Source organism: Pristiophorus japonicus, chromosome 19 (genome assembly GCF_044704955.1).
Source record: "Pristiophorus japonicus isolate sPriJap1 chromosome 19, sPriJap1.hap1, whole genome shotgun sequence".
Lineage (NCBI taxonomy): Eukaryota > Metazoa > Chordata > Chondrichthyes > Pristiophoridae > Pristiophorus > Pristiophorus japonicus.
This window is the reverse complement of record NC_091995.1, coordinates 37819958-37837099: the sequence shown is the minus strand read 5'-3', so window position 1 is coordinate 37837099 and position 17142 is coordinate 37819958. Positions and strand designations below refer to the sequence as shown.

At 44.5% G+C, this 17142-nt stretch overlaps 1 protein-coding gene across 1 annotated transcript in view; it reads left to right on the top strand.

Annotated features, from left to right (window-relative positions):
* Nucleotides 1-4439: 4439 nt before the first annotated feature.
* Nucleotides 4440-17142, top strand: part of LOC139230176 (probable G-protein coupled receptor 139) — a 28996-nt gene continuing 16293 nt past the window's right edge. Inside the window, exons 1-2 of the mRNA XM_070862018.1 lie at nucleotides 4440-4509; nucleotides 6361-7194. Of these exons, the coding sequence (XP_070718119.1) occupies nucleotides 4440-4509; nucleotides 6361-7194 (904 nt within the window). The remainder of the gene's footprint in view (nucleotides 4510-6360; nucleotides 7195-17142) is intronic.

Sequence of the window (17142 nt, the reverse complement as noted above, 5' to 3'; positions counted from 1 at the left end):
AAGAGTGTTTGAAGCTCAGGTCCTCAAAACTGCCACAAAGCTCATCGTCTACACGGCTGTAGTGATACGCGCCCTACTTTATGGCTCAGAGATACGGATCATGTACAGCAGACACCTCAAGTCACAGGAGAAATATCACCAATGATGTCTCTGCAAGATCCTACAAATCCCGAGAGGGCAAATGCACCAACGTTACAGTCATCGACCAGGCCAACATCCCCAACATTGAAGCACTGACCACACTCGATGAGCTCCGCTGTGCAGGCCACATAGTTTGCATGCCAGACACGAGAATGTCAAAGCCAGTGCTCGATTAGCGCTCCTTCATGGCAAACCCAAAGGTGGGCAGCGAGAACGTTACAAGGACACACTCAAAGCCTCCCTGCTAAAGTGCGACATCCACACTGACGCCTGGGAGTTCCTAGCCCAAGACCTCCCTAAATGGAGGAAGTGCATCCGAGAGGGCGCTGAGCACCTCGAGATAACGCCGAGAGCATGCAGAAATCAAGCGCAGGCAGTGGAACGAGCATGCGGCAAACCAGTCCCACCCACCCCTTCCCTCAACGACTATCTTCCCACCAGTGACAGAGTCTATGGCTCTCGTATTGGACTGGTCAGCCACCACAGAACTCACTTCAGGAGTGGAAGCAAGTCTTCCTCGATTCCGAGGGACTGCCTATGATGATGATGCTGATGATAATTCACACTCAGAAAGTGTGTGCTTCTGTTAATTCCATCCAGACAGTATGTCCTACTGATAATTCAAACCAATATATTGGGTGCGTCTGATAATTCAGACACAGACATTGGATCCTTTTGAATTTTTCCATACAGTTTATTTTTCTGATAATACAGGGACAGACAGTGGGTATTTCCCAAAATACTGACCCAGAAATGGGTATTTCTGGTAATTCAGTTCTGGTCAACCGGAACTTTCAATAATTTAAAAGCAGGCAGTCCGTGTTTTTGATAATTCAGCCATGGAATGTGAGCACCTCTGATAAACCAGACTCAGAAAAATCATTGTTAAAATAAATCAGACACAGATAGTGGGGCCTTTTGATAATTCATGCACAGACAGTGGCTGTTTGTTGTAATTCAGGCACTGAAAGTGGGTCCTTCTGATAAATCAGACAAAGACACTTGGTTTGTTTTAGATTTCACGCAAATACAATGGGTGCTTCTCGTAAATCAGGCTCAGAGAATGAAAATTTATGATAACTCAGGCCCAGACAGCGGGTCTTTATCATAATTCAGAGCTAGTCAGCGGTGTCATCTCATAAGTCAGCACCAGAGCGTATGCCCTTCTGAAACTTAAATTGCAAAATTTCAGTTTTATAGTAAGTCAGACCCGATTATTTGGGTAATTCTTATCATTCAGACACAGACAGTTGGTCCTTCTGATGATTCCGACACAGACAATGGGTGTTTCTTATAATTCAGGCACAAGCAGTAGGCTCCTTCTGATCATTCAGACCCAGATAATGAGGCCATCTGTTAAATCAGATCCAGTCAGTGGGAGGTTCTAAAAATTCAGGCAGATAAAGTGGCTACTTCTGATAAATCACACCAACACAGAACGTCTTCTGATCTTTCTGAACAGGCCAGTAAGCTTTTCTTATACTTCAGATGCAGAAATTCTGATTTCTCATAATTGTGAACCAGTCCCTTGGTGTTTTTGATAACACAAATGCTGACAAATAGTTTTTGTCACAATTGGGAACCAAACAATGTGCTTTCTGATAATTTGCATGCAAACAGTCAGTGTTTAAAACAATTATGAAACAGACAACATGTCTTTCTGATAATACACAATTAGAAAGTGAGTGTTTATGAAAATACTGACGCAGACAGAGTACTGGTTTGATATTTCAGACCCAGACAGTTGGTCCTTCTGGTAATTCAGACCACACAGTGAGTCATTCCGATAATCCAGGATCAGACAATTGATCCTTCTGATAAATCAGACAGAGACAATTCGGCATTCTGATCACACAGATCCTGATATTTGTTGTTTGATATAATTCAACACCAGCTGTGATACCGCTGATGCAGAGAAGCTTTTAGGATAATTCTGACTTAGACAGTGTTGGTGACTGATAATGCATACCCTGGCATGGTGTCATTCTGATAATTCAGTCCAGACAGTGTGTCCTCATGTTTCAAGCCCAGACAATCAGTTTTTCCAACAATTCAGAGCCAGTCAGCGACCCTGCTGATATATCAGTCGCAGACAGATGGGCCTTATGTAACATACCCCCGGACAGTGTTCCTGTCTGATATATCAGTGTAAGATAAATGATGATTCCGACATTTCAGACCAGGCAGGGGTTTATGAGAATTATGACTCATACATCGTGCCTTTCTGATATTAAGTTCGAGACACTCGGGATTTCTGATAATACAGTCCCAGACAAAATTTCATTCAGATGAATCAGATTCGAACATTGTGGCCTTCTAATAATTGAGAACAAGAGAGTGTCGGTGTTGACATTTCAGAGCCAGACAGTATGCGTTTCTGATAAATCACATGTGGACTTTGATTATTTCTGCCAATTATGAACCATACAATCTGTCTTTCCGATAACTCACACACAGACATTTCTGACAAAGACTTAGGTCCCTCTGATAACTCAGATCCAGTCAGTGTGTGTTTCTGATAATGCAGAGCAGACATTGTGAGTTACTGCTAACTCACCCCCAAACAGTGAGTGTTTAAGCCAATTCTGACCCATAAAGTTTATAGTTTTGATAACTCTGGTCCTTATGATAATTCAAACACAGAGATTTATTCCGCCTGTTAATTCAGGGCCAGACAGTGTGTGTTTCTGATAATTCACATGTAGACTGTGAGTCTGGCTCCAAGCTTATGCTATACAGGGCTGTAGTGATACCCAGCATCCTGTATGGCTCAGAGATATGGACCATATACAGTAGAATCAAATCGCTGGAGAAATACCACCAACAATGCCTCGGCAATATTCTGCAAATCCCCAAGGAGGACAGACACACTAACGTCTGTGTTCTTGATCAGGCCAACATCCCCAGCATCGAAGCACTGAGCATACTTGACCAGCTCCGTTGGGCGGGCCACATTGCTCGTATGCCCGACACAAGACTCTCAAAGCATGCATGCTACTCGGAACTCCAACACAGCAAGCAAGCCCCAGGTGGGCAGAGGAAACGTTTCAAGGACACCTCAAAGCCTCATTGATAAAGTGCAACATCCCCCCTGACACCTGGGAGTCGCTGGACAAAAACCGCACTAAGTGGAGAAAGAGCATGTGGCAGGGCACTGAGCACCTCGAGACTCATCGGCGAGAGTATGCAGAGACCAAGCGCAGGCAGCCGAAGGAGCGTGCAGCAAACCAGACTCACCACCCACCCTTTCCTCCAACGACTGTTGGTCCCACCTGCGACAGCGACTGTAAATCCCTTATTGGACTATTCAGTCACCTGAGAACTCACTTTTGGAATAGAAGCAAGTCGTTATCGATATCTAGCGATTGCCTATGATATGATGATGGTTTATGATAATTCAGACACAGGCAGTGGCTTCATCTGGTATACATATTTAGGAATGGGCAATAAATAATAGCCTTTCTAGTGATGCCCACGTCACCCATACGAGTAAAAATATACCTATCTTGGAACCTCGGGGCTGGAGCATTATGACCTTTGCTGCTTTCTCGAGCTTTCACCAGTCCCTGGATTTCTGCTCCTGATAATGGGTGTGGGCCGCCCCCATGGGCACTGCATTATGGGGCATCCTAAAGTCTCAAATCAGCATCGGTTCACGTAAGGTCGGGTTAGATATAGTACACTTCAAGTCTACATCACCTGATCAGTACTGTGGAGAATGAAGAGAGGAATATTGACGACTACATAGTTGGCACACTCACTACTGCACGCAACCATTTATGCATTTTGCAGGATTCTGCGAAAGTTCATACATGCCATGTGTTTAATTTGTACAGGGATACATTAACTGTGCATTAGAGAACATTAAAATGGAAATAAATTATGTATAATTCGAGTACTAGTTTGGACGGAATGAATATAAATGGATACATTTATTTCAGTAAATACACCGTGAGTCTATGCCAATAGGACTGATAACATCGATCATAGTCCTTGAATTTGAATAGAATATGACAGTGCTGTAGAAGTGGAGTTTTTAAAATATTTTGAAGCTGAAAAAACGATAATATTCAACTCTATTTTTTTTTCTGATTTCCACCGGGTAACGTTACTAAATTAATCTATTCCCTGATCAGTATTGCAGTGAAGAAGTTGCCTAATATGTTTGTTCAATGACTGTAACTAATGTCAAGTGTTCAGTACACTTGAGATTTCTCTCTTGTATAAATACAGGTTTGATTTGCAGGTCTTTCATTGTGTGGCAATCATGCTGATGGACAACGTTAACTCTGAGCAAAATGCAGCGTCCAATAATTGTTCAGATATCGGCAATATTCTATCCCATTCTGGCTGTGGTTGGGGTCCCTGGTAAGTAAATACGGACAGTTAATATTCAACTTTCTCAGTGTTAATTGTATTACTGTTCTTGCTGCCTGTCTAATCATGCTGGTTGTTTGTTTTGATGAGTTTGATTTACAGTCATTAGTTGCTGAAACCAGGTAAATCAGGAACCTGATCCCATATTGCAGCATGTTCTCAATCTGACAGATAACAGGACATTTTCTGACGTTCCAAAATCTACAATTGTACCAATGTTATTCTCCGTCATAATATTAACGCAGTTTATTGCCTCCGGTGCTGCAGCACTCGGCAGCAGCAGACCACCTAATCTGCAGTGTTTCCTTCCAGCTCTGCGATTGCCATTGGATGTCCATTCCGTTTAAATGATGAGTGGGCAGCACAGTGCAGACCGCCGGCCTTGGCGAGCATGGCCCGGACTGTCAGGAGAAGTCAATGGGAGCCCAGTCGGCCCGGCAGCTCTCCGGCAGCCAGCAGTTCCCGCTGAGACTTCAGGATGCTGGCGAGGACTTAGACTAACTCTAGAAGCCCAGCTTAAATCTACAGTCTGCCCACCCTGTCCTGGAGACTTGGCTCAGCAGGAGTCCGGGCAGCTCGCAATGCCACATTCTGGCCACCTTGTTTTGAGGCATAGACCATGAGGTAGACCAGAGCAATGAGACCGAGACTGGGAAGTCCACCTCTGCCTCATTGCCATCACAGTCTTCCTCATGTGCCACCTGTATACTCAGCTCAGCTTCCCTGGCACATACCTGGGCAGCACTAAAGGGGCAGGAACTTGGCAGGCAATGTCCCTGATCAGAACGATCATCCCTGGGTGGGTGTAGTGGTTCGTATTTGGATAACCAGCCCCATAATGCTGAGTTGCTCATGCCAGGCTCGACAAGAAACAAGTTATTTATCGGGTCCGACTCTGTGTGGATAATGTCACCCCTTTGCCGAGGGTTGTCTCTGGCTCCGTGCAATAATTCATTAAGCACTTGTTTCTGGGCACGACTGACCTGTTATAAATATCTGTCTCAATGTTACACGGAGATGATAAACCTTCCACGGGCTGACGTGGTATTGCAATACTTCTCGGCCATTATAAGTAATCTACTTGTCAATCGAGTGATTAAACTATTTAATGTTTTACTGTAATATGCGTATTTTTAATAATTACTTTGAATTGTTATTTTATGGATACAGACCCAGTATGTCCAGACACCCATGTGCCAAACTGCTTTACTGTGGTTAATTTCAGCTGTTGGTTACTGGTCACGAGTCTGGTGTGAAATTATTTATTTTTACATGGTGCCCTAATACAACGTTGCCCAGAGCCTCCTGACCAACATCATTGCTCACAGGGCATGTACCGGGCCAACAGCTTTCGAATGAATTCCATCTGTTTCCTCACCCAGTGTGTGCAGTGTCACATTGTGAGTCCTATTATCACAAACTGAACGGTACAATGTATCCCTCAGGTTATTTGTACTAAATACACCAGATCTGTGTGTGGTGCACATTCTCATTGCAGTAATTTAGAGTAAAGCCTCAGGGGATGTATGGATGTTGCTTTACAATGTCTGTATTTACCATAATATTGTGTGAAGCGATCTGTGTTACAAAACAGATGTAGAAAGAATAAAGTCTGGGAAATCACTCTGATCCACAACAGCATGTTTTGTATCTTGGAGGGATATATTATTGTGTCTCGATAAAGAATTATATTGCTCTGGAATTAATCACTTATTTAACATACAGACAGAACGAGTTGAGTGAAAGTCAGAACAACCCGCAATATTATTATTCATTTTTAAACAATGATGATCCATTTGTTGTGAGAATCGCTCATTTTCACTTGTTTCTTTTTTCTTGCAGCTAATTTAATGACAATTGTGATCCTCTCCTGGGGAAAGTGCGGTCTCTCCAAATGTATAACTCGGTACCTGGTTGCCATGGCCGCGGCGGATTTAATGTTCATCATTTTTAATGTGATACTTTTCGAGATTAAGAATATTTATTTCACACACTCATTCCTGAACTACACTCCTGTCTGCCGCCTCAACATCGCCCTGGGTTATGCTGCCATGGATTGTTCTGTCTGGTTAACCGTCTCCTTCACCTTTGATCGATTTGTGGCCATTTGTTACCAGAATCTGAGAGTCAAATATTGCACCGAAAAAACTGCTGCCGTCGCTATAGCAACAGTGTGTGCACTAAACTTTGCAAAAAATATACCAATGTATTTTATGTTTGAACGTCAGAACATAATTGACAACGAATCGTGGTTCTGTGTTGTAAAATCAAGCTTCTATTCCTCACCCGTCTGGGTAGCATTTTTCTGGTTTACCATTGTTCTAACCCCATTCACTCCATTTGTTTTGATTTTGTTGCTCAATGCTCTGACCATCAGGCACATTCTATCGGCCAATAGAGTCAGGAGGGGACTGAGGGGTAATAACAATACTGAGAATCACAAAGATCCAGAGATGGAGAGTCGGAAAAAATCTATAATGTTACTGCTCACCATCTCGGGCAGTTTTATCTTGTTATGGTTGGTGAACGTTACATTTGACATCTGTGTGCAAATTATAGACATTGAGTATACGTTCACCTTTTTCGATAACCCTCTCAACATCATGCAAGTAACTGGGTTTATGCTTCAGAGTCTGAGTTCCTGCACAAATACATTTATTTATGTAGCAGCGCAGAGTAAGTTCAGAAAGCAGTTGATAAATGTGATTAAATATATCTATGGTCGATTTATTAAGTTAGTGAAATGACTGAATTAACATATCTCAGTTCCATCTGACTCAGACATAGGTTATCTCCTAACGTCCATCGTATTTTGTCTAATTCCATTTGAAGTTAGCTGATATTTAAATATATATATCCATCATTCCATCTATCTATCTATTTATCTATATATATATATATATATATTTATCTATCTAGCTATCTATCTACCTATCTGTCTATCTGTCTATCTGTCCATATATAAAGCGTCTGCTTAAAGAATTATTTAACTCTGGCAAACAATGTACTCACTCACCGAATCTCACCTTCATTCATTTACCGACTCTCAGCACTCTCTCAACTCACTGACTCTAAGTTCCTCCTTCACTCACTGACTCTAAGACCACTCTCACTCACCGACTCTCAGTGCCCCCTTCACTCAATGACTCTCAGTCTCCCCTCAGTCACGAACTCTCAGTCCTCCATTCACTTACCGATTCTCAGCCCCTCCCCCACCCCTCAATCACCGACTTTCAGTCCCCCTCTCAGTGAACGACTCTCAATGAACCATCCCCCTTGACTCACCGACTCTCAGACCACTTCACTCACCGACTCAGTCCCATCTTATTCACGCAATCTCAGTGCCCCCTCACTCTCTGGTTGTCAACCCCACCCCTCACTCACTGCCTCTCAGTCCCCTCTCACTCGCTGATTCTCAGTCCCCCCTCACTCACTCACTCTCAGTCCCCCATCACTCACTCTCAATCCCCCCTCACTCACTCACTCTCACTCCCCCCTCCTTCATTGACTCTTAGCGTTCCCTTCACTCACTGACACTCAGTTCCCCCTCTCACAACTCACTGACACTCAGCGCCCCCTCATGCACTGATTGTATGTCCCCCTCACTCACCGACTCCAATACCTCTCACTCATCGACGCTCATCCCCCTCACTCATCGATACACATTCGCCCCTCAGTCTGTAGCTCAGTCCCCCTCTCACTCACTGATTCTATGTTACCCCTAACTCACTGATGCGCAGTCCCACTTCACGCACTCCCACTCAGTCCCCCCTCACTCACTCACTCTCAGTCCCCCTCTCACTCACTCACTCTCAGTCCCCCTCACTCACTCACTCTCAGTCCTCCCTCATTCAATGACACTCAGTCACTACTCATTCAATGACTATCAGTCCCCCCCTCACTCACTGACTCTCAGTCCCTCCCTCACTCATGGACTCTTAGTCCCCCATCACTCACCGACTCTTAGTACCCCCGTCACTCACTCATTCTCAGTCCTCCCTTCTCTCACTGACTGTCAGTCCTCACTCACTCACTGACTCTCAGTGCTCCACTCACTTCCGGACTCTCATTCCTCCCTCCATTCATTGAATCTCAGTAACACACACCTCGGAATACAAGAGTCTATTAATCGGATCCCTGGTTCCTGATCTGTGTATTTAAATCACTCATGGAACTGTAGTTTTAACGACTTCGCAGCTTTTTGCCGCTTTGCTAATTATAGCGATTCTGCTCTTTTCAGGGTTTATTTCATTCGAACTAGGAGACTCTTGTTCAGATTATAACAAATGCTTTTAATACAGGTATATTGAGTAAAAACAACAGAGATTTATCAAGTAAGTTAGGTTCTGTTACAAAAAGTAATACTTGACAAATATTAGTCACAGCCTTTTCCTGATAGCATCCTCTCGAGAGACCGTGGTGCCGAACCCTTATCTCCTGTTGTCTTGATTCGCACTGCCTTCCTGGTGGAAGAGCTATTTCCTTATAACCTTTTTCCGCCCATTCAAAGGCTGTGAAAATCTGCAGCTGTTTCAGCCTCACAATAGGTCATATTTGCTATGTATGCAACTCCTTGAAACCAGGATTCCACCACCACCAGAGGGCGCATCTGTTGGAGTCTCATGAGATCCCAGCATTTGTTGGGAGCACTGTATATAAGCAGATCTCCCATGCTCTGCCGGCACTCTGCAGTCAGAATAAAGCGATTAAGGTCAAAGTTACTCAAGTCTACAGTACTCAGTAACATTACTTTGTTTGAGACGTAACAACTAGCGATGAGTAAAAGATAATGAACCATCATGCGAAAATGCAGAGAACTGTTAATATCCCGGAGAAATTCTCAGAAGGTGACGATTGGGAAGCCTTTGTGGAGCGACGCAACCAATACTTCATGGCCAACGAGCTGGAAAGGAATGAGAACGCTGCCAAACTAAAGGCGATGTTCCTCACCGTGCGCGGCACAACAACCTATGGCCTCATAGATTGATAGATTGAGTAGACTGGGTCTTTACTCGTTGGAATTCAGAAGAATGAGGGGTGATCTTATAGAAACATTTGAAATAATGAAAGAGATAATCAAGATAGAGGCAGAAAGGATGTTTCCACTGGTCGGGAAGACTAGAACTAGGGGGCACAGCCCGGGGCCAATTTAAAAACGAGTTGAAAAGGAATTTCTTCTCCCAGAGGGTTGTGAATCTGTGGAATTCTCTGCCCAAGGAAGCAGGTGAGGCTAGCTCATTGAATGTATTCAAATCACAGATAGATAGATTTTTAACCAATAAGGGAATTAAGGTTTACGGGGAGCGGGCGGGGAAGTGGAGCTGAGTCCATGGCCAGATCAGCCATGATCCTGTTGAATGGCGGAGCATGCTCGAGGGGCTAGATGGCCTATTCCTGTTTCTAATTCTTATGTTCTTATGTTCTCATGAAGAATCTTCTTGCTCCGGTGAAGCCAACAACCACATTATATGAAGAACTGTGTACGCTGATCCGGGAACACCTGAATCCGAAGGAGAGCGTTCTGATGGCAAGGTATCAATTTTATGCCTGTCAACAGTCTGAAGTCCAGTAAGTTGCGAGCTATGTCGTCGAACTAAGGCACCTTGCAGGACATTGCGAATTCATGGGATTCCTGGAGTAAATGCTAATAGACTTTTTTGTGCTTGACATTGGCCATGAGGTTATCCTTTGCAAACTATTGACTGTTGAAACACCGAACCTGAGCAAAGCCATAACGATTGCCCAGGCATTTATGTCCACTAACGATAACACCAAACAAATTTCGCAGCTGAAAGATGCATCGGCAAGTATTGTACACAAAGTAATGTCGTTTTCAGGAAGGAATGTAGATGGCAGAATGTACACGCCTGCAGCTGCACGAACTCAGATGACTCAGAGTCCGCCATCAAGTGTGAACGCGAGGCAATTAACACCTTGTTGGTGTTCGGAGGTGATCATCGAATCCATCAATGCCGCTTCAAACACTATGCATGCAAAGGCTGTAGAACAATGGGACACCTCCAGCAAATATGCAGATGAGCTGCAAGCCAAGGAAACCACCACTTTGCAGAGGAAGAACGATCCATGGTGGATCAAACTGAAATAAAGTCTCGAACTGAGGGGTCAGTAAACACACCTTCACCAAGAAATAGCCACCGATCATGTTAAAATTAAACTGAATGGAATTCCAATGTCCATGGAATTGGACATGAGTACGAGTCAGTCTGTCATGAGCAAAAAGGCCTTCGAGAGGCTATGGCGCAACAAGGCACAAAGGCCCAAGCTGAGCCCTATTCATACCAAGCTGAGAACAAACATTAAAGAGCTGATGCCAGTAATTGGCACTGCACCAGTAACCATCTCCTATGATCGGGCGGTGTACGAACTACCACGATGGATTGTACCAGGAGATGGACCCACACTGTTCGGCAGAAGCTGGCTGGGAAAAATCCGCTGGAACAGAGACGACATCCGAGCGTTTTCGTCTGTCGATGAGGTCTCATATGCCCAGGTTTTGAGCAAGTTCCCGTCATTGTTTGAGCCAGGCATCGGAAATTTCTTTGGGGTAAAGTTGCAGATCCACTTGGTTCCTGGTACACGGCCCATCAACCACAATGCACGTGTGGTGCCATTCATGATTCAAGAGAAAGTGGAGATCGAGCTGGACAGGCTGCAACAAGAGGGCATCATCGCACCAGATGAGTTCAACGAGTAGGCCAGTATGATTGTTCCAGTTCTCAAGGGTGATGGCACGGTCAGAAATTGAGGGGACTATAAAGTAACGATTAACCGTTGTTCCCTGCAGGACCAGCACACACTACCCAAGGCAAACTACCTATTTGCGACGCTGGCATGAGGAAAGACGTTCACCAAGTTGGATCTGACCTCGGCCTACATGATGCAGGAGCTGGCGGAATCTTCGAAAGGCTTCACCTGCATCAACACGCACAAAGGTCTGTTCATCGCCAATAGATGCCCGTTTGGGATTCGATCGGCCACGGCCATTTTTAAAGGAACATGGATAGTCTGCGAAAGTCAGTTCCACACACTGTGGTTTTCCAGGACGACATATTGATTACAGGTCGGGAAGCTATCCAACATTTCCAGAACCTGGAAGAGGTTCTAAGTCGGCGAGATCGTGTGGGACTCAGGTTGAAACACTCGAAGTGTGTTTTCCTGGCACCAGAGGTCAAGTTCTTAGTCGAAGAATCACGGCAGATGGTATCAGACCCACCAAAGGCAAGAGGGACGCCATCAAGAATGCGCCGAGACCAGAGAATGTGATGGAGCTGTGGTCGTTCCTGGGACTGCTCAATTATTTTGTTACTATCCTACCCACGTTACGCCCCTTGCTGGAACCTCTACATGTGTTGCTACGCAAGGGAGATGTCTGGGTATGAGGGAAATCAGAAGAGACTGCTTTTATGAAAGCCAGAAATCTGTTGTGTTCCAACAAACTGCTTGTTCTGTATGACCAATGTAAATGTTTAGTGCTAGCTTGTGATGCGTCTTCGGACGGGGTTGGGTGCCTGTTACAACAAGCAAACAAATCGAGAACATTGCAACCGGTCGCTTATGCGTCCAAGATTTTGTGCAAGGCCGAAAGGACCCACAGCATGTTTGAAAAAGAAGCTCTGGCATGCGGTTACAGGACAAAAAATTTGCAGCGGTATCTGTTTGGGCTTAAGTTCGAGTTTGAAACTGACCATAGCCGCTCATATCTCTTTTCTCAGAGAGCAAAGGTAACAAAACCAAAGTAGATTGGATTACACTTCAACCAATATTCAAATGACCCTGTATGCCGATCTGTTTGTTTAAAGATCCCCTGGGTTCCCAAAAATTGGATTTAAATGACCCCCTGTGACATGATCTGTTCATTCAACGACAACTGTGAATCATAGAATGGTTACAGCACAGAGGAAGGCCATTGCCTTGCTGAGCCCATTCCGGTTATCTGCAAGATCACCTGATCTAGTCCCACACACACACTCTTTCCCTGTAGCCCTGTAAGTTGTTCTTTCTTCCTGGTGGTTATCCAACTCGCTGTTCAAAGCAGTGATTGAGTTTGCCTCCACCAGCGTTTCAGGCAGTGCATTCCAGATCCTAACCACTCGCTCTGTAAAAACGTTTGTTTTTATATCGTTTTTTTTCTTTTGCCAATTACCTTAAATCTGTGTTCGATGGTTCTCGACCCTTCTGCCAATGGGAACAATTTTTCTCTATCTATTCCTTCGATACTCCTCATGATTTTGAATACCTCTATCAAATCTTCTCTCAGCCTTCTCTGCAAGGGGAACAGCCTCAGCTTCTCTAGTCGATGAACGTTACTGAAATTCCACATCCCTGGAATCATTCTCGAAAACTTTTCTGCACCCTCGCTAATGGCTTCACTTCCTTCCTCCAGAGTGATGCCAGAATTGGACACAATACTCCAGTTGATGTCGAACCAGTGTTTTATACATGTTCATCATATCGTATCTGAAGGAACCACTGTTTAACGAGCTGTGTATTTAATGCACCCCTCCCGAAACCAGCTCTATATATTTAAATAAACCTCGGGAATTGGATCTGCATATATGTATTTATCTATATGTATATATGTGATACTCCAGAACGCAATCTGTGTATTTAATGACCCTGAAACACGAACTGTATATGAAAAGTAGACCAAGGATCCCGATCTACATATTTATAAACCCATAGAAACCAATTTGTGAATTAAAGAACCCGGTCTCCAATCTGTGGATTTAACGGAGCCCATGGTGTTGTGTATTGTCCCGGTACATTAAATGTATAATATAAGAACAATGGTGCATCACAGAGGGCGCTGTGGTGGGAGACCTGAAAGCACCTGCAAGAGGCAGTATAAAAAGCTGCCCACCACACCTGAGAGGCACTCTGGAGCTGAACAATAAAGTACCAAGCTCACTGCAGTTATTACAACACCAGACCGTGTGGAGTCAGAGATTTGTGTGCTACATATATCACACATGGAAGCCATCCTGTGAATTTAAGGGCCATTCATTATGCGATAATTGTTGTTAAAGCTCCCCCCGCGAAACCCATCTGTGTATTTCAGTAATGACCACCCCCCACCCTGGTGTGTCGATTGAAAGATCCCTGGAAACCGATCTGTATATTCTAAAGAACCCAAGAATCAGATGTATACTTGAAGAATCCCCACCCCAATCTATGCATTCAAAGGATCCCTGGAATCTGATCTGAGTATTTAATGTTTTCCCGGGGACCCCCATGGGTATTTAAAGGACAACCTGGATATCGATCGACGTATTTCAAGGACCATCTATGAACCCAGACACCGATCTGTGTATTTAAATAGCTCCCGAAAACTGAAATGCAAATTTAAAGGACCCCTATAGCTAATTAGTATTTAAACAACCCCCGCCATCCCCACTCCACCCCGGAACACGATCTACTTAATGGTTCACGGGGCGCGATCTACGCATTTAAAAGACACCCGGTCACTGATCTGTGCATTTAAAGGAGCGCCCGCAACATGGTGAGTTAATTTAAAAGACAGAGCGGTCGGTGTCACTCTCCTGGTAAACCCTGATCTGATGGACTTTCTTCATCAACAGCCAGGCCATCAATCAGAAGCTGGTAGGATGCAACTTCAGATCCTCCAGTCAAACACACACATCAAGTATTACAGAGTTTGCTGCACTGTCCCCCTCGCTCTAAGGGAGGGGGATTCCCCTTTCCCACATTATTCAGGGACACTTTGTCCCATTGGGTGGGAGTTACAGCAACTTCCAGTCAATCGGAGGCGGTGATGGCGGCCGTGCCTTCCCACAATGCAGCGCGGCCGGAAAATGGCCCAATCGATGGAGAGCTCCGGCAGCGCGGCACTCTGGGGGATGGAGTCACCTGACTCCCGTTGAGGCGGCGGAAGGGGAGGGGCCAGCTGAGACAGCGGCCATGTTGGAGTAGCGTCACTTCCGGTGAGACGCACTGTGCCCAAAGGCCTTGCCCACTCTGTGTAACTGCCATTTAAAGTCCTTTTATCAAATCTTTCTAACCTTTTCTCAACCCCATTCATCTCTCCTTTCCAACCCATTCTGAAATCCCTGAAGCCTCCTATAAACCCACCTTTTTAAGAACATACATTAAAACTCTTTTTCAAAGTTGAGCTCCCTCTTTTCAACATCCCTTGAAACCAATTATCGTATCCCCTTTGTCAAGCCACTTCAAAAAAAATTACTCAACTTTTAAAACCTCCATTGTTAAAGCTCCTTTTTACCTCTGTTCAAAACCTTTTCATACCTGCTTTAAGGCCCCTTTAAACACCTTTTCATATCAAATTTTTTATCCTATTTAACTCAATCCCATCTGGTCTTGTACCGCGTGTGTGTCTCACTCTCAGCTCCAGTACATGTACACCACACAGCGGGTTAAGAGGAAGGTTTCTCTCCCGTGTGGTATAGTACAGCCCGTGTGTGTCTCACTCTCAGCTCCAGTACATGTACAGCACACAGCTGCTGAAGTCGAACGATTCCGTCCCATGTGTTGGAATACAGCCCTTTTGTGTGCCTCACAATCAGCACCTGTACAGTTACAGCACACAGCGGGTAAAAGTGAACAATTCACTCCTGATGTTTATAAATAGAGGCGAACCACTGTTATCTGTAGTCAGCTAATGCTGCAGATCTGCTACAGTCCTGCCGCATTGCTGGGAAGTCCTGGGCAGTGGGCAGAGGAAACTGCAGGGGCAGTGGTTCTGCGCAACCTGGAGATCTGCACTTCTGCTATCGCTTCATCAGTGACCTGCAGGATCCCATTGTTGTAGGCAATAGGCACCCGAGGGCAACGGCACCTTTTGTATAAGGTTAGAACTATATGTAACTTGAATCATAAAATGGCTACCAGTGAAGCCTTAAGGGATTTCTGTTAGCTGAATTAGACCACATTCCTGGAAACTAATAATTGGTGTTTCCCACACACAGGAATAACAAGCAAATTCTGCAGGTGTCTTTAATCAGCCAGGCCTCAGGACTAAATGTTCTGGTGGAAGTAAGGACAATACGACTCTGTAACAGGATCAAGATAAGGAGGCTACCAAAGACAGCACCCAAGGACAGTAAGATAAAGGACGGCCTGGAATATGAGTCGTTCCTAGCAACACACCTCTTAGCAACACATCTCTTAGCAACACATCTCTTGGCAACACAAGAGCCACTTTACGTTTAGAGACTAACTCTATCTATTGGTCTAATGTAACTGTAGTAAACTGTTGTATGTAACTGTAGTAAACTGTTGTAAAACATATAAAGATCCATGAAACCCTTTGTTCTGTGGAGTGAAGTGCCTGGATCCAGTCCTGAGGCTTCCTCCCCCCCGCTGGCGTTAATAAAGGCCGCATTGGCATTGGAACCGACTCTGAGTGTTGAGTGATTCTTCTGATAAAACACGAACACTAACAGTGGCGTAGTCGGCAGGATTTCCCGGAGTCGCTGGACGCCCTTGGAAAAACACGGGTGAGTATAAAAAACGATTTTTAATTATAAAGGGTGCGGAAGGTGGAAGTCGGTTGATCGACATGAGGAGGCGGTCTAATATCTCAAACGTCTAGCCTGAGCCTGAATTAAGAGGACTTTTGTCCCACGTGATGGCCAGGAACCAAGTAGGCGTAGGGAACACACTTAGACCGTGGGATTGTGATACCAAGTGACATCTTCTGGACCCAGTAGTGTGATTTGAAATACCCCAGAGACAAGGCAGTGCACAGCAACCAGCGGAATCTAAACCTATGAACAGGGTCGGACCAACAGACAAAGCGGTGGTAGGTAGCCGTTAAGGATATGTAGAGCACTGCGGGAATTGCTAAAACACATTTTAAGAATTGTATAAGTTTGTGTAACAGCAGACTTGTGACCTGACAGCAGCCCAGAGACGGTCTACTACAAGTTGTGCGAGGTAAAAGGCAAACCTCTGAGAGTAGATTCGAAATGGTTCTAGTCCTACCCAGAAATGGCCAATAAAGTAGTAAACTCGAGTGGGGATCAGAAGGGTCCCTTACCCGCCATCTGGCGGAAAAGCAAAATAAACTAATTGAGAAAATGATTAGAGCAGGGTGGGACCTGCCAGCAGCCCAACGGGAATGGTGGGTGAAGGACTGGAAAAACCAATATCGGTAGTCCACTACAAAAGTTATGTGAGGAATTATTTAGATAAAACTACGAATTCCCTGAAAGGTCGTGAATCCAAAAATAGAGCCGGCCAAAACAATTAATAGGAAAGAAGAGAGACTTTTGTAAATGTCTGGTCGTTGAGTGAGAGTCCCTGTGTGACTTTGTGACTGTGGAATGAATTTTTATGTTGTCATGTTTCTGAAAGCCTGGTTGGAAGAGGGATGCAAGTGTCTGTTTATTTTAGCTAACCCTTTGTAGTGTTGTCCTGTATGTGGGAAGTTTTAAGACATTTTAAGTTAGAAACACAGGTGTGGATTTATTCGGATGATAAGTTACGGAGCTAGGAAATATACAAAGGATAGGTTTGTTGAGCAAAAGATAAAAAATACATGGTCCCGGTGGTTAAAAAAAAATAATTTACTTGTCGAAAGAAAACATGCAATGATTGATTACATTGGATGGAAAGACATAAATT